Source organism: Hibiscus syriacus, unplaced genomic scaffold (assembly GCF_006381635.1).
Source record: "Hibiscus syriacus cultivar Baekdansim isolate YM2019G1 unplaced genomic scaffold, ASM638163v2 tig00111877_pilon, whole genome shotgun sequence".
NCBI lineage: Eukaryota > Viridiplantae > Streptophyta > Magnoliopsida > Malvales > Malvaceae > Hibiscus > Hibiscus syriacus.
This window is the reverse complement of record NW_024063208.1, coordinates 258,065-281,414: the sequence shown is the minus strand read 5'-3', so window position 1 is coordinate 281,414 and position 23,350 is coordinate 258,065. Positions and strand designations below refer to the sequence as shown.

Here is a 23,350-nt window from a genome sequence, read left to right as displayed (position 1 = left end):
GCGATTTTAATGGTTAAGACTTAAGGGATTTGTTGTTATCATTAAGTTATCGGATTCGAGCACTGCGTATGCTAGAGTACGAGAGTTTATTATTAAATAGTTGAGAATATTTTAACATAAAAACTACCGTGTATTCGCCCAAGATTAAAAAACAAATACTCTTTTCTTTCGATTGTTATTGGTTTGGGCTTGCGCTGCTTGATTCTACTTCGTATGTGCTCTTAAGCTGTGGATCAGTTTCGTAAGGTTGTTAAAGAAAGATAATAAACAGAAACAAGGTGTAACCTATGACTTAATATGATCGGCTAACTCAAAAATCCATGTTCTTGATCGTAGGTACTGCGGTTGACAAAACACTCTTTCTTTAGTTCCATGCACATTGTAATAGGTGGAATTCATATTCATTTGGCTACTAGTTACTTTTTTTTTACCTATAAATAGCTGAGTACCATCTTCGTTTGAGTTCAAGTTGTAGATCAAAATTATCCCTCCTGAATTGCATTGTGAAAATGGAAACCCCGGTGAAGTACATCTGCGTTCTTGCGTTTCTTGTGAGTATGACCATTGCAGGGTTCCATGGAGTCGAAGGAACTGCTTATTATTATGGTCCCTGTGGGAAACACGACATCGAGAAGGAGGCCGAGAAGTTGGAACCCTGTACATACGCAGCACAGCATCGGAGAGTCCCGGTTTCAGAGCGTTGCTGCACCGTAATGGAGAAAAAGGTGAAGAATCCAGCCTGCCTATGCGCGGTTCTGTATTCTCAAAAAGCATACAATGCGGGAGTGAGGCCTGAAATCGCAGTGACCATTCCGAAACGCTGCAACATTGTTGATCGCCCTGTTGGCTACCAGTGTGGAGGTACAATTCGCATTTTGCGTTACATTTACTCCACATATGGTGTTAGTTTGAATATTCTAATGCAGTTTTTGCTTATTTGTTGCAGCTTTCACTCTTCCTTAACTCTCAAGACTCCCCATTGCGTGGTATCAACAGCATAAACATGCGGGATTGCCTGTAAAATCCAGCATTTATAAGTGAAATAAAATCTGTTGATGTATCTTTGAATAACAAGTAAAAAAGTGGTGGTATTTCTTTGAATAATAATAAACAGAAGTGCACTTGTCTTTGTAAATCGTCTGCTTCTAATCGGATAGACCGTGTGCTTGAATACAACGGTGTTGGCAGTAGCAAGGTCTGTACAGTGGCCACACATATCCGAAACAATGCCAATTGGTTTTAAAAACGACGTTAGATGCATCACCGTCACCCTCCATGGTGTCCGCCACGGCTGTTTTGGTTTCACCACCGTAAGAACTGCTACGTACCATTGTCATAATTAAAACCGAAACACATATTCACAATAACTCGATTATGACTACACTCACCTAATCTTAACTTTCAAAATATTGGAATATTGCAGGACTTGTTTCAAGATGCAAGGAAAGAGTTCTTTAATTCATTGTTTCGTTCACAAAAAGTCTCCTCAACACAGTATACAATACTGTTTTTATACACAGCCTTAGCAACACAGAAAACCTCCTAACTGACTAACAAACTCATAACAACCTAGCTTCTAGACTAACTTCTAGAACCTGGACATGCATGAGCTGCATGCATATGCATGGCATTACACAAGCACACTTTTTATCCACGTGAGCCTGCATCATTCTCTCAACATTCTCCCTGCTTTCTCAACCTTCTTGATGAAAAGATGAACAATTGAATCGAAAGTGCTGACGCTTCCTTCCGTTCACTTGAATCGAAAGTGCCGGTGCTTCCTTTCGTTCTTCTTGAATCGAAAGTGCCGATGCTTCCTTCCGTTCACTTTGAATCGAAAGTGCTGATGCTTCTTTCGTTCTTCTTATTCACCTTCATTTCTTTATTCTTCACCCTCTTTTACAAGGTTTCTTGACATATTTTTTTATGGACTCTTGGCTGTGAAACTTTCAAGTTCCATGACACTTTGAGATAGAAGCAACAAAATGAATACAAAATTAAACACACAAAAGAATTATACTACTATGTAGAAATAGCGGTGCAATAAGAGAAAAATCTAGCTTTGTCCACTGGAACACCCATTGCACGATAAGCCAAGTGTCTGCCATCAGGGAGCTGGATTCGACTTGCGCTAGGAGGATGAACAAGTACTTTCTTTACTGGTGGTGCCGATATATCATGCGCACCATTCAAATTTAGAGCTGAAAGTGCAAGGATGAAAACAAAGAAGATAACAGGCCAAGCGTGAATAGGATCATGTTCCTGAGGCAAGAACTCATTCAAGAAATTCAACCGACTGGAGACCTTAGCCACGGGTTCACCAAGCTTCTGAACTATAAACGAATCCTCAGTAACTTTCGATTCCAAAAACTCCTTCACTTGTTCCGTTTGCTGCAAAACATCTCTACATCCTCTTCCAAGCTCTAGAATCATCTCGCACCATGATTTTAACAATTCCTTCACGTGTTCCTTCAAGGCCTCCGGCGGTTCGATTTCATGATCACTCTCAGCAACCGCCGTCGGTTTCTGATCAGTGAACGGCGGTAACGACGGGAAAATTATTTCCTCAATGTATATTATCCTCGGATCTTCCACCAAACTTTCCAGCTCCTCCCGCCACGCGTCCAATCCTCTCACTTCTGCAATGAAATCGAAAACCTTCTCCAAGAATTCAACGGAATTCGCTGGATCCAAGCTGGTAGTGAACGACACCGGTTTAGCAACCGTTGCCACTGCCAAAGATGCCGAAGGCATTTTCTCCTCCTCTTCCATGCAGCGGAAGAAAACAAAATAAAGTCAGCAAGCCATAACAGCTTCAGCGGAAGAAAAATAAACTAGGATCTTTTTGGCGAATGATACCATATTGGAATATTGCAGGACTTGTTTCAAGATGCAAGGAAAGAGATCTTTAATTCATTGTTTTGTTCACAAGAAGTCTCCTCAACACAGTATACAATACTATTTTTATACACAACCTTAGCAACATAGAAAACCTCCTAACTGACTAACAAACTCATAACAACCTAGCTTCTAGACTAACTTCTAGAACATGGACATGCATGAGCTGCATGCATATGCATGACATTACACAAGCACTCTTTATCCACGTGAGCCTGCATCATTCTCTCAACACAAAATGCCTAAAATCAATATATTAATCAAAGACTTTGACTTTGATTTTTTTATTAGAGATTTCCACCGAACCTTCTTTCTCTAGCAAGAACATTCAAAGATATATTTATCATCTAAAGTCATATTCAACGTGAACACTAAATTTTCATTAATCTAAATGAGAACAAGTTTATGATTTCACTTACATTTCGTAAAATTATGTTTAATTTAAGGTTCAAACCAATAAATTAGGGTTAATAGAATGCATTAAAAAAGCTCTCAAATGAGTTTTACTAATTTCTCGGATTAAAGATAAAAAGGAAATTTGGACCGATTATAGAGTAATAACACCTAGGTACCTTATTCTTCAAAATCTACTATCTCGGGTCAATGGTTTAACCATGAAAAGTAGTTTTTTTTCCCGTTTCTCTCTTATTTTCATTTAAGTGCCAAAACTTTCAATGTTCATATTTTAGCTCCTAAAGTTTCAATGTTTACCTTTTAACCTCAATAAACTTTCAATTTTTACATTTTAGTCTTCAATTACAAATCAAATTAAAGTATATTCCAATCGAACTGATTTATCTCCATTAGACACGCATGCAAGAGCTTGAAACAATCAAATTTATTCATTATATTTTAATTATCATATTTTATAATGTTTTACCTTCTTTTTCATGTTATTTAAAAGGTTTAATTGTCAAAATGGTGTCCCATGTATGTTTTGTTTTCTAGTTTGGTGCCTAACGCTTCATTTCGTAACTCAATTTAGGTTAAGACGCGACGGACGGGTTAATTTCGGCTGTTAAATGACACATGACATTTGTTTAATATTAAAAATTAATTTTTTAATTAAAATAATAAGAAATTGATTAATGAAAATTGAAAATTAAAAATTTAAAAACCTTTTAACTTTTTACCCTTTAACCCTAAACCTAGTAACTTATCCCATGTTTGTTTGAAGCTTCCTCTGTCCTTAATTTTCTCTCCACAGTCGAAACTCTTCTCTTCCTTGATTACCTCTCGCAGTGGGTATTCGAATGAGGTATTTCCTTATTAGGCGACTGCCATCGAGGTTGACGAACAATCACTCTCACAATCTAGAACAAAAAAGTCCAAGAAGAGGATCTTAATGAGGCAATGGAACCAGTAAAACGAAATCCTTGAACAAAACATGAGAATTTGCAAGTCAAAATCCAACTTTTCCAATAGAAATCAAACAAGATTCCACCTTTACTTGCCTATTTCCCATCTGGCTATAATCCTTGCAAAACCCAACAAGAGGAATGAGGAGCCAACGAACCCAAGGTCAAAGTTTTTAGAAACATGGCTCAGAGAAAGAGTAATAGGCTTCAGGTTGTGGTTAGCCCTGCTGGGTCGAATGTCAATGTTGTAGGATCGAGTTATACGGGTGCGGCTGCTGCTACATGATAGAAAACTCAATTAACATGGAAAACTGATCATTGTTGTTGATGATAGAGTACAAGAACACTGCATATCTTTATATACAAGAAATGATGAATGTATAACGGCTATAACAGTTATAACATAACATCTATTATACTTCAACTAACTAACTAACTGAGCTCACTGAATATAACTAAGACAATACACAATGCATGCTCATGATTTACTCCATCCAATATGCTCCCTGCTCCTTCCGTCTTCAACTTATTTTAACGAAACAACACCCAACCTTTGTCTAAACACATGAAAGTAATATATTTTGACAATGCCTTAGTTAAACCATCTGCTACCTGATGTGAAGATGGTACATAGTTCCCCTTCAATCTGTTTGTTGCCACCTTCTCTCTCACGAAATGCACATCCAACTCCACATGCTTAGCTTTAGCATGGTAAATTGGATTAGCGCTCATAGATATGGCACTGGAATTATCACACCAGATAACAGGTGTGCCTTGTAGCTCAATCCCCTTACTATCAAGCAATGCAGCTACCCATTTAGTATTAGAAGACACATCAACCAAACTCATGTACTCAGCTTCAGTTGTGGACATGGATACAGTTTTTTGTTTCTTGGAGTTCCACACGATTAGATTGCCAGCAAGATAAAAGCAATTACCTGAGATTGATTGTCATCCATGCTTCATGCCCAATCTACATCTGCAAATGTAGTAAGCTAAAATGGTGATTCATTTCGTGACAAAACTCCATGATCCAAGGTGCCATTCAAGTATCTGAGAACTTATTTCACAGCAGACAAGTGTTGCTCACACGGTGCATGCATGAACTGAGCCAATTTGTTGACACTATATGCTATGTCTGGCCTTGTGTGACATGCATACAATAATGACCCTACAAGACTTTTGTGCTTGTTTGGATCAGTAAGAGGACTACCAGCTTCTTTGGTCAACTTGAGGGATGAGACCATTGGCGTGGGTATCGATGTTGCTTTGCTCATCTGCACTTTATCTAGCAATTCCATGATGTACTTCTTTCGGCTCAGAAAAATGCTATCACCCACATTTTGACCTCACTTCCCAGAAAGAAGTTGAGTTGTCCCAAGTCCTTGAGAGAAAATTTCTCACCAAGCAATCTGACCACTTCTTCAACTTTGCACACAAAATTTCCAGTAACAATTATGTCATCCACATATACCAAGACATAAACAACAAAATTTTCTCTTCTCATTACAAATAATGAGCAATCTGCAAGTGATACTTCAAAACCAATATGTACCAAGTGTTCCTTCAGCTTAACATACCAATTTCGAGGAGCTTGCCTCAATCCATACAAGGCACGATTTAGCTTACACACTAAGGGGGTTCCATATGAGTCAACTTCTTCAAACCCTTGGGGCTGTTGCATAAAAACTTCTTCCTACAAATCCCCATTTAAAAAGTCATTATTTATGTCTACCTGCCTCAAGCACCACTTCTTTTGAACATCTACAGCAAGTATCACATTGATTGTGGATGACTTTGCTACTAAACTGAAGGTATTTTGGAAATCTTGTCCAGGAATTTGGGAAAAAACCCTAGCCACCAATCTGGCTTTGTATCTTTGCAACGTGCCATCAGCATTTCGTTTTATCCTAAACAGCCATTTGCATCCAACTGGAATTCTGCCTTCAGGTAATCTCACCAGTGTCCATGTGTTATTCCTGACCAAGGCATCATACTGTTCTTGAACAGCTGCCTTCCACTTATCAGATTGAAGCACAACTTTAATCGAATGTGGCTCTTCTTCCTCACCATCCTGCATGCTCATATACACTTTAGGTTTGAAAATACCTCTCTTGCTTCTAGTTATCATGTGATGACTAGGAGCAGCCTTGGAGCTCATAACATCTTCTAAGTCTGGTTGCGTCAACCCTTGTTGCTCATCTACTGTATCATTTTCATCATGAACATGTTGCTCAATTCCAGCTCCTTGAATACCAATGTCAATTATATCACGACGAGCAGAGTCAAGATCTCCATCTTGAGCAGGCTGGTCCATTAATCTTGAGTCAGAATCTTGAACTGAATTGCCTCCAGGTGATGAAACATCAACCTGACTTTCACCTATGTTCATGTAATCATCAGCTCGAGCACACACTCTATGAGCACTGTTGATAACTGTCAGCTTCCGAGGGTGTATCTAACTTGTCTTAGTTGTTTTGTCACTGCTTCCTACAAAAGGAAAACAAGATTCATCAAAGATTACATGCCTTGAGACGTAAATCTTCTCACTCGGTGCCAGACATTGATAGCCCTTATAAAGGGCACTATAACCAAGAAACGTGCATGGTTGAGACATAAAGTCCAGCTTATGTTACTGAAACATTCGAAGATGTGGGAAACACCTGCAACCAAAAACACGCACACCACTGTGATCTGGTAGCTTGTTGTAAAGAGCTTCAAATGGTGACTTCCCATGCAGAACCTTGGTGGGCATTCGATTAATAAGGTACACAGTTGTACTTACAGCATATGATCAGAACCTTAAAGGTAATGAAGTTTGTGCCATCAAGACCAGTGATGATTCAATAACATGCTGGTGTTTTCACTCAACAACACCATTTTTTTTTTAGGTGTGAGGATAGGTCAATCGATGGTGAACTCTCATATTTTCCAATATTGTTGTTAACGGCATATACTCTCCACCCCAGTCAGTTTGCAGTTCCTTTATTTCTGTCTCAAACTGAGTCTTAACAAATGCATGAAACAACTGAAAGGCATGCATTGTTTGATTCTTGTTCTTAAGTAGATATACCCAACAGTGCCTTGTACATGCATCTACAAAGGACACATAATAACTGAAACTATTTGAAGTTATGTGTGAGGGTCCCCATAAGTCAGAGAACACTAACTGAAACGGTTTATCATACACTGTTTTAGATTTATGAAACGGTATTTTATGGCTCTTCCCCATTCTACAAGCTACACAAACACTGGTACTCTCTTTATTAATCGATGGAGCAACATTGACCCCAATTTGTTTACAAATTTGCATCAATGATGCATGAGCAGGATGCCCAAGCCTTTAATGCCACAAATCATACAGGTTTATGCTAGTAGCTACATTTACTATCATTGAATTTGATTTCTTATCACAAGACACATTATCAGCAGCAAAATTATACAAACTAGCAGTCTCCCATCCTTGCAACAGCACTACTCTAGTCTTCTCATCTTTCACCAAGCAATGATTTGCATGAAACTCAAAAAATACCCCGTTCCCTCTAGCAAACTTGGAGACACACAAAAGATTTTTAGTGACATCAGGCACATGCAGTAGATTATTAATGTAAAGAGCTCGAGTCCTAGTTTGAATGAGAGATGATCCAGTCTTGTATATATCAAGATTATGTCTATTTCCCACAGCTAACTTACCTGGTCCTAAATAGTCAGATGCATTGTTAAGTTTGGAACTGTCTAGAGTTACATGGTGAGTAGCTCCTAAGTCTATAACCCATTTGTCTGAGCTGGAAGATGTTGAAGACAGGGTCAGTACTGGAGCACATCCATTATTTGTACATGTATAACCTTCATTATCAAAACCAGTTACCTGTGTGTTGAAGGACTCATTCTTATCAGCGAGAACTCCAGAAAATGACTGATCAAACTGATGCCAGCATTGATCCACAATATGCCCCATCTTTCCACATAGTTGACATTGCACCCTTGCTCTTCCTCGACCTAGATTACCTATTCGACCATGCGAGTATTGTTGTTTCATTCGTTCATTTCCAGTGTTCTGCTGATCAGTAGACTGACCAGAATACCTTCTTTGATTGTTATTCTGAATGTGTGCAACATTGGCACTGAGAAGTGGTTGAGATTGAACTTGAAAGCTTTTAAACTAGGCTTCTGCATCAATTAACGTAGAATGAACTGCATCTATTATGAATGCATCTTTGCTCGCTGTAATAACAGCAACAAAGGGTTGATATTCGAATGAGAGTCCATTCAGAATTTTGGCAATCTGATCAATGTCAGAAATGGCACTGCCACACGCAGCTAATGCATCACACCTCTTTGATCGAAGTGAGGTATGATCGCATGATTTCATCTCCTTTCTTGATGAACCTCAACTTGCAATGCAAACTCATTATGTTGGTAGTCGATCGATTAGAGAAGAACTTAATAATTGTAGCTCATACCTCAAAGGGAGTTTCAACACCAACAAATTGTGGTAGAAGATGATCACTGATGATGGACAAAAGCCAAGAATGGAACTATCTTGTGCAACGAACACATCATACTCCTCATTGATGACAAGAATGCCATCTGCATCAAGTATTCTTTCAGGTGGAGATCTAAGATCTCCGATGAGCAGCCTCTCAAGCCGATGACTTCGAACCGTTAAGAGAACCTGTTGTTTCCATCGAAGAAAATTCATCTCATCAAGCATGATGTTGATGCGTTTGTTTGTGAACATCTTGCTGGGTCTCAATGATTCTGAACTGCTAATAATGTTTCCAAAACCACCGAATGCCATGACACCAGTTCTTGCAGGAAAGATTCGAAAATCTTGCCCAAGTTATCAAGCAGCAGCAGAAATACAGCTTATCCTAGAACCAGCTGAGCGATTGATACCATGATAGAAAACTCAATTAGCATGGAAAACTGATCATTGTTGTTGATGATAGTGTACAAGAACACTGCATATCTTTATATACAAGAAATGATGAATGTATAACGGCTATAACAAATATAACAGAACATCTGTTATACTTTAACTAACTAACTAATCGAGCTCACTGAATATAACTAAGACAATACACGTTGTATGCTCATGATGTACTCCATCCAATACTGCACAAGCTTGCTGGTACTCACTTGGTGTTCTGATAAGGAAGCTGATACTGACTTGGGGAAGAGAGTGACGGGGAAGAGAGGGAAAATGATTTAGGGTATTGGCTTCATCTTCACTTCCACCACCACCGACTTAACATTTCCTTGTTCTAGAGTTCGTTTCAGTTTAGCAAGGTCTAGTCTCTCTGTTTCAATGAATCCCATCTTTCCTCCTCCACCGCTGCAAATGAGATCCGTGTTGGTCTGCAATTAAAGCAGCCACTAACCTCTCTTCCGACGGAAACCTCTGCCTCCATCACCTCAAGCTCATTCGCCATTTGGATACTGAAAACCTCGACCAGGTCTTCCTCTGTTGCACCTTAGAGGTTGCAATAATGCCACCCTCATTGTAAAAGTGATCGACGAGGATACAATGTCGCTTCGATTTCCAGCTTAAGCTTCAGATTTGCTGCCTTCGGTGAAGAGAGGGGAAGAGAAAGGGAAAGAGAAAAAGTAAGAGAGGAAAAGAAATCATTTTTTATTTTAATTAATTTTTTATTTTTAAAAATTATTTTTAATTATTAAAAATATGTAAGGTGACCCAAATTGAATTACTAAATGAAGTATTAGAAATTAAATTAGAACAAGAAAAGAAGAGAGGTCTTTTACAGCTGATGGAAAAAGGGAAAAAGGGAAAGTTTACAGCTGGAGGTGTAAAAATACTCCCAAGTCCGAAAGATAGATCCCACAGAAACAAATTGAAAAACACAAATTTTTATATTAAAAAAAGAGTAAAAGAACGACGAACTGGCAATTGATAGACCATGCATTTAAAAGGTAATGCTAGGTGCTCAGTTTCAAATTCTCTCTTTCGATTGTTATTGACCTGAGCTTGCGCTGCTTGATTCTAGTTGGTATGGGCGCTTAAACTGTGGATCAGTTTAATTAGGTTGGTTAAATAAAGATAATACAGTGAAACAAGATGTCTGTAACCTAGACTTAATATGTTCAGCTGACTCAAAATACATGTTCTTCAATACAGATACTGCACCTCACCAAACACTCTTTCTCTAGTTCCATGTCCCTTGTATTTGTAAACGGCGGAATTCATATTCATCTGCCTACTTTCTACTTCTTTTTTCTCACTATAAATAGCTGAGGACCATCTTCGTTTGAGTTCAAGTTTTTCACAAGAATATCTTCGATAGAGTTCAAGTTGTACATCAAAAGTATCCCTGAATTGGTTTGCGGAAATGGAAACTCCAGTGAAGTACATGTGCGTTCTCGTGTTTCTAATGAGTATGACCATTGCAGGGCTCAATGGAGTCGAGGGAACTGCTAATTATTATGGTCCATGTGGGAAACATGACATCCAGAAGGAGGCTGAGAAGTTGGAACCGTGTACATACGCAGCACAGCATTGGAGAGTTCCGGTTTCCGAGCGTTGCTGCACCTTGATGGAGAAAAAGGTGAAGAATCCAGCCTGCCTGTGCGCTGTTCTGTATTCTCAAACAGCATACAATGCGGGCGTGAGGCCGGAAATCGCCGTGACCATTCCAAAACGCTGCAACATAGCTGATCGCCCTGTTGGTTACCATTGTGGAGGTAAAATTGGCATTTCGCATCACCTTTACTCCTTGTATAGTGTTTGTTTCAATACTCTAATGAAGCTATTGTTTGTTTCTTGCAGATTTCACTCTGCCTTAACTCTGAAGACTCCCCATTACGTAGTATCAGCATGCTGGATTCGCTATGACATCCAGCATTCTTAACTTAAATAAAATCTGTTGATGTATCTTTCAATAACAAGTAAAAAGTGGTGGTGTTTCTTTGAATAATACTAAAAAAAAGGTCCCTTATCTTTGCAAAATGTGTGCTTCTTGTTTCTTGATGACCATTTTCCCCCCAAATCTATGCTGTGAACAGACTAATAATCAAGTAGTTGAACTGGATCTGTCAATTCTAACATTTGTAGGTAATCTATTTATCAAGAAGACTGCTGTAGTGGACACTGAGAATGGTAGTTTGTGACACTTTATTCTCATCAATGGGTATATTACAAAACTTAAGGATTGTCTTTATAACACTTAGAAATATTACAGACTTTTAGAAGAAATAATTGGAGGTACTAGCTAGTAGAGTCCCTCATGAGTGAGCTTCCCTTCCAGCAGGACTCTCTAGGTCTGTGAATCCTTAACAAAACATCCGTAAAGATGAATCCGAGCAAGTTGAGACACAAAAAGAAGATTCTTCTTTATATCAGGAATATGTAGTAAATTTTACAAGAACAAAGGCTTAAAATGAGTATTGAGGGAGCCCAGACCAACATGAAAAATTCTAATACTGTCACCAAAGCCCATAAGTAGTGAAGATGCACTTAAATGAAGCTTGGCATAATCAGTGCTGATATGGTGTATATGCACTTGCAGGTACTGAAACTGAACTTTGGCATAATCAGTGCTGATATGGTGTAGATGCACTTGCAGGTACTGAAACTGAACTTCCACCATGTCGACCACCTTGAACACTTCTTTCATCAGTTTCTTCACATTACGTTTCCCCTTGTTTTATTATCACGTGTCTAAGAGATTCTCAATCAAGAAACATTCTGTGAGTGTCACACAACTTTATCTTAGCCAGAAATTCTGTAATAGTCAAACCTTATTTCTTTTGAGAGCGCAGACTATAGTGTAGGGCCGAGATCTTTGCACTGGAACGAGCTCCAAACAAACAATTATTGTTTTGTTCCCCATATAACACGAGTGGTGTAACAACTAGCAACAAAATCATCAGATATGTGCTATAGTCCATAACCATCAATAATCAATTCAATCTGATGTTTCCAGAGAATATATGAACTTTCAGCAAGTTTCACAGTGTCCTGCTTAGGAATATGTTGATTTGTGAAAACAGAAGAGTCAGGCCTAATATCTTGAATGTGATTCTGATTCCTATGTAAAACAAATACCCAACACTTGCCTTTGAGCTTATGCTTCAACCATTACAACACCATATAAGATATATAGAGTTTCTCTAATGCTGCAACACCATAATTAATGCAAAGCAACATTGTAAAATTATACTCAAAATCTAATTAAAGTTTTAATTTGAGAAAAAAGATGTCAGCACAATGGTAAAAAAGATTTTGCAACTCCAATACCTTCTGACATGTTTCAAGCTCCTATCTATTATATTTTTTTTCTATTATTATATGATACAAACTTAAATATTATTATATGATACAAACTTAAATATTATTATATGATACAAACTTCAACACAATGGATAAGCATGATTTACACAATTTATAGTTAGATTCTATAAAAAAAATGAGAAAAAAAGGAAAAAAGAGAGGTCTTAAACAGCTGATGGAGGTATGAAAATGACCCCAAAGATGGATCCCACAGAAACAAATTGAAAAACACAACTGTTTATTTAAAAAAAGGCCAAAAACGATGAGTAAGCAATGTAGGCGATTGATAGACTATGCATTTATATGGTAATGCTGGGTGGTCTGTTTCAATTTGTCCCTTCTTTCAATTAGTCCATTGTAACCGGTGGAATTCATATTCATTTGGCTACTTGATTTTGGTATAAATAGCTGAGTTCCATCTTCGTTTGAGCTCAAGTTGTTGACAAGTACGTCTTCGCTCAAGTTCCATTTGTAGATCAAAAGTGTCCCTGAATTGCTTTGTGAGAATGGAAACCCCAGTGAAGTACATGTGCGTTCTCACGTTTCTTGTGAGTATGACCATTGCAGGGCTCAATGGAGTGGAGGGAACTGCTTATTATTATGGTCCCTGTGGGAAACACGACATCGAGAAGGAGGCTGAGAAGTTGGAACCATGTACATACGCAGCACGGCATCGGAGAGTCCCGGTTTCCGAGTGTTGCTGCACCGAAATGGAGAAAATCCAGCCTGCCTATGCGCTGTTCTTTATTCTCAAACAGCATATACAATGTGGGAGTGAGGCCGGAAATTGCGGTGACCATTCCGAAACGTTGCAACATTGTTGATCGCCCTATTGGTTACCAGTGTGGAGGTACAATTCACATTTTGCAGTACATTTACTCCTTTTATGGTGTTGGTTTGAATATTCTAATGCAGCTTTTGTGTATTTGTTGCAGCTTTCACTCTGCCCTAACTCTCAAGACCCCCCATTGCCTGGTATCAGCAGTATAAGCATGTTGGATTTACTCAGCATTTTTAAGTCAAATAAGATCTGCTGATATAAACCCAAATTTTCAATAAAAAATAACCGACCCCTATACTTGAATATGTATATTACAAAAAATAATAATAAAACATAATATTCTTATAATCATGTGTATGAACTTACCTTTTGATATGATCCTAAAATTTCAATAGACAACAATTTTGCTCTGAACATGCCGTGATTATCGCTGGGGATTTGAGTAAAATTAATTCTAAATCAAATCCCAATAAAAACACATCAAACATTATTAGTTAATCTGAAATTCTTTTTTCATAAAAATCAAAATAATGTAATTTTGGCTTTATTGTACCCGACACGAGGGGTTGCATTTCTATAATATTATCGTTATTATTATTTACCAAAAATTAAAATATTTGCATCATGAACTTATAATTAGATTTTTCTTTCAAGGCTTGATTTCTCAAGATTTTGGCTAGATTGTGAGTGATTTTATGCCCTTGACCTTGACCCTACAACAGGCAGCGCATGTGGTTATAAAAATATATTGAATTTCTTTTATTTATTTTGCAATTTAGTTAATATTGGTTAACGTATATTGATTTTAGATCTGAATTGTTGTTTTTTCTTCTCATATATGGGATTTAATTTTGGATAAAATACTCAGTCTACCACTTAACTATTTAGCCCTTTTACTTTTGTCACTGATCTTTCGATTTTGTTAATCACATCACTTAACTATTTAATTTGCTCAATCAGACCACTAGTCGTTAATATTTTACGGAAATGTTGACATGAAAGTTAAAAGAATTTTATATTTTTACATTTAGTCTTTGATATTTATATATTTTCTCAATTTGGTCATAAATTAAATTAAATTTAATAAATTAATCATTCAATCAGGATCTAACATGAGTCAACATAGGAGCATGATACGTGTTAATACATGATTGGAGGATTTTTTTATTAATTTAAATTTATTTAATTAGATAATTTTTCTATCCAATCAAGAGGTGACATGTGTCACCAACCAATTGGATAAAAAATAAAGAGATGAAATTTTTTAAATCACATTTTTATCCCATTTATTTATTAATAGATTTTTAATTAAAAGTCTATTAATAAATACAGGGGATAAAAAAAATATTTTACTGCTTATTTAAATTTTTTAAATTTAACAGCTTTTAAATTGATGTAGAGTATTTAAAAATTTTAAATCAGCAATAAAATAAATTAAAGAAGTGATTTTTTTAATTAAAAAAAGAAAAAATTACTTTTTTAAGAATTTTGATGTAAAGTATTTAAAAATATTTTTTATAATCAACAGTAATTAATTTATTAATTCTAATTTATTTTACTTCTATTTTCTTTTATCATTATCAAGCTTTAAAATGATAAATACAATTTTTTTGTAAACTATAAGCCATTGGGATGTTTGGTGCAGTGGCTGTGGTGTTGTTTATGTATCCAATTGGTCCTAATTTCAATTCCACCCAAGAGCAATTCATCCCCTTTATTTTCTATCCAATCGGTTTGTGACATGTGTCACCTAATTGGATAGAAAAATTATTTAATTAAATAAAATTAAATTAATAACAAATCCTACAATCATGTATTGACACATGTCATAATCAGTGCTGACACGTGTCAGATATTGAATGAATGGTTAATTTATTAAATTTAATTTAACTTATGACCAAATTGAGAGAATATATAAATATTAAAGATTAAATGTAATTAGTATTTTCGTCAAATATTAACGGCTAGTGGTCACTGATTAAATTAAATAGATAAGTGGTGTGATTGATAAAATTGAAAGATTGGTGACAAAAATAAAAAGGCTAAATAGTTAAGTGGTCAACTGAGTAGTTTACCCTTTAATATTAATGTTTTAATTTGATATTATACTTTAATGATAATATTAGTTAGTCTAAATAATTAACACTTCTAACTATTTAAGTTAAAATTCAGATGTTGATTTTTTTTCTCTTCATAATATCTCTTTTAAAAGTACGCCTTCCTCCCCCATTAAATATGTCCATTATTAACTTTCAAAAGATCAAACTTTTAAACTTTGATCATGATTATTTTAAATAGTTTAAATAATTAAATTTTATAAAATATATATTAAAAAACTATTTAATTAAAGGTTTTTAAAATATATTTTTATCAATAATAAATTTTAAATAATAATGAGTCAAAGTTAAAAAATTGACAAAAAAATCAACAGTGGACTGATTTAATAGGACAGAGGAAATATTTTTTTTTAATTTCAATATTATTATCAATGATAATGAGTAATATCTGAAAAATAAAAATAAAAAATTTAATATATATATATATATATATATATATATATATATTACATAAAAAATTATTTCGAAAAAGATCACATATAGAGAAGATAAATTGTACTGCGTCGACAATAAAATACAAAACAAACACTCATCAAAAACCTAAATCCTCCACAATATCGAACAAACTTAGAAGCCTAAATTTATGTTTCACCACATATTCCCATTATTTTTCTCTCAATTTATTTCTTCACCAAACATGATAAATTAAAATGAATCTTTTTTAAAAAATCTATATCATTATTTTAAATAGAGTACTTAATGGTGTGTACTATTTGGATTAACTAATGACACTATCAAAATAAAGAATCGAATTATGTTAAATTAAAATATAAGGACTAAATTCTAAATTTGGATCATAGTAAAAGGAGTATAATCATCATTTGACCCTAGTTTATAAAACCTAAAAAGAAGGTTTAGGTCACCACTTGCTAGGGGTGGCAATGGAGTGGGGGGAAACTGAAAATCGTAGGGATTCAAATCGACGGGAATGAGAAATAACCGAAATTTTCACCCACGAGAATGGGGGACGGAGATTACTACATTCGAACCGTGGAGATAATCGTATTGTACCTGTGTGAATAACCGTGGGGATCTCTGATATTTTACAAAAATAATCGTGGGATCCTCGAAAAATATCTATGAGATTATGTGTTGCCATTATTACATCTCAAATGAACTAAAATTGAAGTTTAGATCTTTTCTCATTTAATGTACATTGATTTATTGATAGTGAAAATGGTTAAGATTGTATATGTACATTGGGTGTTAGATGAATATTAACGTTTGAAACTTTCATATTATAGATAAAGATCAATTTGAGACAATATGATATATATTACAAGTTTTAGGTGTTGCATTAATTTAAAAAATATTTATTTTTTTGGGATAGAGATTAACCGAAACGCGTAGGGATCCGTAAGTGATGGGTATGGAAACAAAAAAATCCCCAAAACATATAATGAAGATTTCTCAAAACCGTACCCGCAAGTATTAGGGGCGGAATAGATAATGTAAAATCGTCATCGCCCTTCCTGTTGGCACCCCTACCACTTGATTCCTAAGGTAAAATCATTTGACATAACTCATAAGTACTTCAAAGATTGAGGAAATTAAAGATTATCATTACATCTAGCAATTTTCTTATTAGTTTATATAAATAATCAATTTTTGATAAAGATATATTTATTATTTGATGGAACATATATTAAAAATAATCAAAATTCCATAATTACACTTGTGAAAATTCTATTTGTCTCGCTTAAAATATAAATTAGATAGCAAGAAATTTAACCCAATCATATTTAATTATAGCGTAAACTACACATTTTGTACTTAAATTATCAATTTTTTTGTTTTAGTACCTAAATTTTTATTTATTTCAAAATCACACTTAACAGTTACTTTTTGTTTCATTTTAGTACCTCATTGTTGAAAACTTAATGGAACTACTACACGTGATATTTTTATGGGTAAATTATTCATCACTTAACAATCTTCTCTCTCCTATTTTGGTCACTAAAGTTTAAAAAATTTCAATTTAACTACTCAACTTTCAATTTGTTCATGTTTTAATCACTCTAATTTATTTTATTAATAATTTTGTCACATGACATTTTTATTATTATTATATTAGCATATAATTAAAATAAAAAAAATTAAATTTTGAAGTTAGAGTGATTAAATTAAGAGTAATTTGAATGTTAAGTAATTAAATTAAAAAAACTAAACTTCAGTGACCAAAATAAGAGTGAGTAGATAATTGAATGATGATTGATGCAATTTATTCATTAAAATGTGTCACGTTATAATAATCCCGCTAAGTTTTTAACAACAGGATACCAAAATGAAACAAAAAAATAATTATTAGATATGATTTTAAAACAAATAAAAGTTTAAGTATTAAAATAAAATAAACTAATAATTTAAATACTAAATATGAAAATTTATCTTTAATTAGTGGGAACAAATAAAGGTTAGAGGTTCGAATCTTGGCGTTTGCGTATGGAGCAAACTGGATTGGGAGGGTCGCCCCATAATGGCCTTTGCGAAACCCGATCTGAATTAATCGGTCAATAGATCGTATACCAGTGATTAATTCAAAAAAATCAAATAGTTTTCTTAAATATGATAGTTAATTACATTATACGCCCTCAAACTATGACCCTCATTTTAAATTGGTCCTTAAACTTTTGAACATTCTAATTTCATCCCTAAACTATCACTCTCAGTTTAAATCTATCCATAAAATTTTGAACATTCTAAATTCATCCTCAAATAATGATCCTCCTTTAAATTAGCCCCAAACTTTTGAAAATTCCAATAACATCCCTTAAATCACTTAAAAGTTTAGGATTGAAATTAAAACATTAAAAGTTTATGGACTAATATAGAACTAGGGTCATAGTTTAGAGATGAAATTGGAATGCTCAAAAGTTTAGGGATTACTTTGAAATGAGAATTATAGTTTAGGGATGAAATTAGAATATTCAAAAGTTTGAGGATCAATTTAGAATGAAGACCATAGTTTGAGGACGTTTAGTGCAATTAACTCTAAATGTGAACTAGAGATGACAGTTCTTCGTCTACATCAGACGAGATAAAATGTCTGAAGACATCACAATTATTATTTCTTCGGTTGTACACTAATAAAAGTAAATAAATTCTAATTGTTTTCAATTATTTTTTATAAGAATAAAATCCAAAAATAATTATAATATAATCCCAAAAAAAAACAATAATGTGGGCGGCTCACTACCAACAAGGCAACAACCATGGACAAAGAATGTCTTCTTACCTCAAGCTTAACTATTTTCTTTCTTTTTTTTTAATATTAAGAATCCTTGTAATACAACAAACCCACAACCATGAAATCAAAATAAAACCCCAAATATTAAATATTTGAAAGATCAAATAAAATAATTTCAATGAACGTGTATTACATGATTGGATTTGAAGGGAGATAAGGTTCATTCTCTTATTGATTATTATTGATTAACCAGGATTTGACAAAGTATAGATGTTATATGTATTTGGTTGAAACAGAGGGGAGAGAGAGAGAGAAGCGTGCCAACACGACCGAGACAAAGGTGGAGCCTGTCACAAAGGGGGCAATTGATCGGTTGTTGATGTTCATTGTCCACCAGCTCTCTCCCCTCTCATCTTCTCTCTTTTATTCCCAATCCTCTCTTCTTTACAGTTACACAACACTTTCTTCTTCCACTTCTCCTCTCTTTCAGTGTCCAAAACAAAAAACCTTTTCATCTAATGAGGAAACACTCTCCAAATCACGACATCCCTTATGGTTTGGACACGGTCCTCGAAGTGCCAATCCCCGAAGAAACTTTTGTCTCGAACAAGACCAGTCACCGCCGTTCATGGCAGAACATGAAGTCATGGATGAACACGAAACAAAATCCCAACAAAAGACAGTCGATGGTGGCTGTTTTAGGTGGGAGGAACACCGAGATTCAGCTCTTGCTCGGTGTCGTCGGCGCTCCATTGATTCCTCTCCCTATAAATAGTAACAACGACAGCAATTCCATTACCAAAAACATCAAAGATCTCCCCATTGTAAGAGATTCACATTCACCTCAAGTTTTGATCTTTAATATAATCAAATCATCATCTTTCTTTGTTTGTGATGTTGGGTTTCTTTTGTTTTTATTACAGGAGATTTCAATGGCGAAATACATAGTGAAGCAATACATTGCGGCAGTGGGCGGGGAGAAGGCATTGGGTGCCATTGACAGTATGTATGCGATGGGAAAAGTGAGAATGGCGGCTTCTGAGTTTACTTCCGGAGAAGGCAGTGTGAATAACAAGATTGTTAAAGCGAGGAACTTGAGGCACGGCGGCGGAGAGGTGGGTGGTTTCGTTTTGTGGCAGAAAAGGCTGGAGCTGTGGTGCCTGGAACTGGTGGTTTCCGGCTGCAAAATCAGCGCCGGGAGTGATGGGAAAGTGGCTTGGAGGCAGACACCATGGCACCCTTCTCATGCTTCTAGAGGTCCCCCTAGGCCTCTCAGGCGTTTCTTACAGGGTCTTGATCCAAGATCCACGTCGAATTTGTTCGCAAATTCGATTTGCATCGGTGAAAAATCGATCGACGACAAAGACTGTTTCATCCTAAAACTTGAGGCTAAACCATCAACGCTAAGAGCAAGTAGCAGCAGCAATGTAGAGATCATCCGTCACACGGTTTGGTGTTCCTTCAGCCAAAGAACCGGCCTCTTAATCCAACTCAAAGACTCCCATCTACTACGTATCAGATCCCCCGGGCCCGACAGCGTCTTCTGGGAGACAACAATGGAGTCCTCGATCCAAGATTATAGAACCATAGATGGCATCAACATCGCACATGCCGGCAAGACTCATGTCACATTGTTTCGGTTTGGGGAGAACTCCGAGAGGCATTCGTGGACAAGGATGGAAGAGTTCTGGATGATCGAAGAAGTCGACTTTAACATCAAAGGGTTGTCTATGGATTGCTTTTTGCCTCCCGGTGATCTGAAGAAAGAAGAGGAAGGGTTCGAGACCGTGCCGAGTAATGTAAGGTTGCCATTCAATCTTAGAAATGATCAACCTACTAGGGTTAATGGCTCCAAAGTTGTTGCCATTGATGTTGATGAATGTGATAATTATGAATCCTCCTCGGATGACGATGATTTGTTTTGAATTTGATTCCATGTAATATTAATTTGTAAATATTAATTCTATAGAAATTTTGAGGCTTAAAAAGAATTTTTAGTAATTTTTAGGGGCTTAATTTTTTTTAGTAATTTTAGGGTTGTTTCGGTCACAAGCATTTCGAATTCGTATTATTTTGAACTCAAATCAGAACAGGATGGGCCATAAGATATTTATCCAAATTCTATATCAGAATCCGTAACTATACTATTCATTCAGACACAAGATTAAATTGTATAATTAGTCTCTGTACTTAGTTTAACTTGCAAAATTAATCCTTGTACTTTAATATTTATAAATCCAGTCCCAATACTTCTAGCTTTATCACATCAAAAACAAATCAAAGGAAAACAATAGCAAGAAGGATTCTAGTAAAGATGTACTACAATATGCAAATATAAATTACAGAGAGTTTCAAAACCTATGATACTAATAAAAACACCATGCTTATGGATTAAGCGGAAGCCAAGATGGAACACGATTCATAAGTCGAAAAGCTCACCGGGGGCACCGTCTTGATAGTCATATATGAAACAAGTCCCGGGAGGCGTGAGCTTGGGATATAGGTTTTCTCAAGACGGTACGTTGAAGTGGAAGAGCCAAGAGATCACAAAGGCGAAAACCATACACGCTAGCAGGAAATTTAGAAACCGATGGCCTTGCCAGAAGGTTCGGGTGCCTGCAGCATGAATGGTAGCGGGAACCGTTGTTGCCGCCGCCGCTGTGGAATCGTTTGCTTGTTTCCACGGCTCGGTCATGTCGGTATCGGTTACAGCAGCAACAACATTCCGTGCGGTGGATCCGCAAATCTCACAAGTCCTGAGATATAGATTGAAGCATACATGATACAGATTGCTCATGTAGGAACATGGATAGCATTGAATCAATTTCAGCAAGGAGGCCTTTACCCTATGTTACCCGAAAATACTCAATTTCTTGTCACACATTAGGATGTATCAAATACCAATACTTTAAGAAAAATGAAAAATCGAGACGATATAGCTTATAAATAAAGCCATACGCCAAAGGTGCTAAGGCAATCAACATACTCAAGAGTGGTGAGATATTTTGAGAGCATCATTAAGCATTAAAACAACAGAAAAATACAAACAATTACTATGTCACCCGGAAAGATATTTCGTGAAAAAATAAATCCCATTGTGACAACTAGCAAGTGATCAAATTCTTCATTGTCACAAGTGCAAAGCATTGCCATATAATCCAAGCTAAAACCTTTCTTAATCTGATTATTACACCTTTGAAGATAAACCCACCTTCTTTGGTTCCTCTATCTTGACATGACAACGTGTTAAAACACTTACGTTTCGGACAAAAAAATGGAAATTTGATGCCGGATGATTATATGAATCGATTGAATTAGACCCTAGATCAAGCAAATGGCTTTCTTAATGCTGATTCACAATTCATCTACAATGTTAGTATGGGGTCTGATTCTTCAAAAATGACCGGAACCCGAATTCGAGTAAGAAAAGAATGATTCCCAGAGATGAAACTTCATAGAAAGAATCATAGTGGTTCCGTCTTTTGCATTATAATATTAAACATTTGATTCCACTAAACTTAGTATCTTTCACTTTAATATAACAAAGCAAGCGACAATCATTCTTTGTTTTATAGCATTAACAATGAAAATATCTCACCAATTTTTCTTACGGAACAAACCAAAAAAGACACAAAAGTCAAATCCACTAAGGTTTCAAGAAACATTCTAATCCCTAAATCAGTATGGTTCAAGCAAAACATAGATGATAATGCTTGATGAAATCTATAAAAAGACAGACAAAAATGTTGAATTTCATAAGGGATTTGGGTTTTCTTTACCTGTTTCCTTTGATCTTGAACCAAGCTTCAGCACAGTGTTTATGAGCAGCAGCCAAATCATCCTTGCAAGAACAGCCTAACTCAATAGGGACACCGGATTCATGGTTGTTCGGGTCCAATGTAAGATGGCAAATCCTGCAATCTGTCTCAGTTTCATTAGCCAAATACGGCCTAGGTTCGACCACCCCAGACTCAAGATCCACTTCAAGGGAAGAAGAAGAACATGTTCCCGACATTGAACAAGTCTCCCTCTCTTTAATGATCTCAGTTGTAGACAAGGAACATCGGCCGTCTTCTTGTTCCTCGTTACCTGTTTGGTTTCTTTGTTCTCCTCCTCCTCCATTAACAACATCAATGGCGACTCCTTGGGGTTGTTTTGATAAAGCTTCCATTTTCATCAAGACCCAGATTTTGAATCTTCATGTAAATGTTGTCAAACACAAAAAAATCATCAAATTTCCGACAAGAAGCTCGACAATCCCTCTTGAATCTAAGTTTAACTACACATTGGTTCTCTCAGATATGGATTCTATGAAACATCAGATGAAATTTACATGATTTTATGCTAGTAAATGATGCTTTAAAGAGTGGTAAGTGTTGCTGTCTCTCTTCTCTCTCTGTTTTGTCAGTTCGGAACAAGAGATGTGAAGACAGAGAAAATGGATTACAAAGAAAAGATCTCAAGGATAACAAGGATTTGTAAGAAAAGTAAAGGCTAAAAAGGTACAAGACGCACGCCTCCAATAAAAAAAAATCACTGCGACTCTTTATTTATTTATTTTTTTTTATTTAAGGTGGACTTTTAATCTAAAAAAAATTTAATGTGGTTATTTGGTTAATGTTTTCGTTGTTGTTATTGATTGATAAATTCTTTATTTTATGTTGATGTGATACGTTAAGTAGATTAATATCTTATTTTTTTTAATTTGACCTTCTAACT

At 35.7% G+C, this 23,350-nt stretch overlaps 3 protein-coding genes across 4 annotated transcripts; 2 read left to right on the top strand and 1 right to left on the bottom strand.

Moving 5' to 3' along the window:
- The first annotated feature begins 432 nt into the window (after positions 1-432).
- On the top strand, positions 433-11,096 carry LOC120172654. 2 transcript variants are annotated; one of them, XM_039180068.1, is made up of 3 exons: positions 433-530; positions 10,628-10,958; positions 11,044-11,075. In XM_039180068.1, exons 1-3 carry the CDS (start codon positions 510-512, stop codon positions 11,058-11,060), a joined length of 369 nt encoding a protein of 122 aa, XP_039035999.1. In that variant the 5' UTR covers positions 433-509; the 3' UTR covers positions 11,061-11,075. The 2 variants fall into 2 exon arrangements, with proteins under 2 accessions (XP_039035999.1, XP_039036000.1); XM_039180069.1 differs by having other exon boundaries at positions 453-526; positions 10,624-10,958; positions 11,044-11,096.
- A 7,875-nt stretch (positions 11,097-18,971) lies between these two features.
- LOC120172712 lies at positions 18,972-20,583 on the top strand. Its single transcript, XM_039180110.1, has 2 exons — positions 18,972-19,455; positions 19,555-20,583. The coding sequence occupies exons 1-2, from the start codon at positions 19,150-19,152 to the stop codon at positions 20,554-20,556; spliced, it is 1,308 nt and encodes a 435-aa protein (XP_039036041.1). The 5' UTR covers positions 18,972-19,149; the 3' UTR covers positions 20,557-20,583.
- A 274-nt stretch (positions 20,584-20,857) lies between these two features.
- Positions 20,858-23,082, bottom strand: LOC120172648. The gene is made up of 2 exons (XM_039180061.1): positions 22,411-23,082; positions 20,858-21,387 (listed from the first exon to the last, which is right to left on the bottom strand). Exons 1-2 carry the CDS (start codon positions 22,806-22,808, stop codon positions 21,141-21,143), a joined length of 645 nt encoding a protein of 214 aa, XP_039035992.1. The 5' UTR covers positions 22,809-23,082; the 3' UTR covers positions 20,858-21,140.
- Between the last annotated feature and the right edge of the window lie 268 nt (positions 23,083-23,350).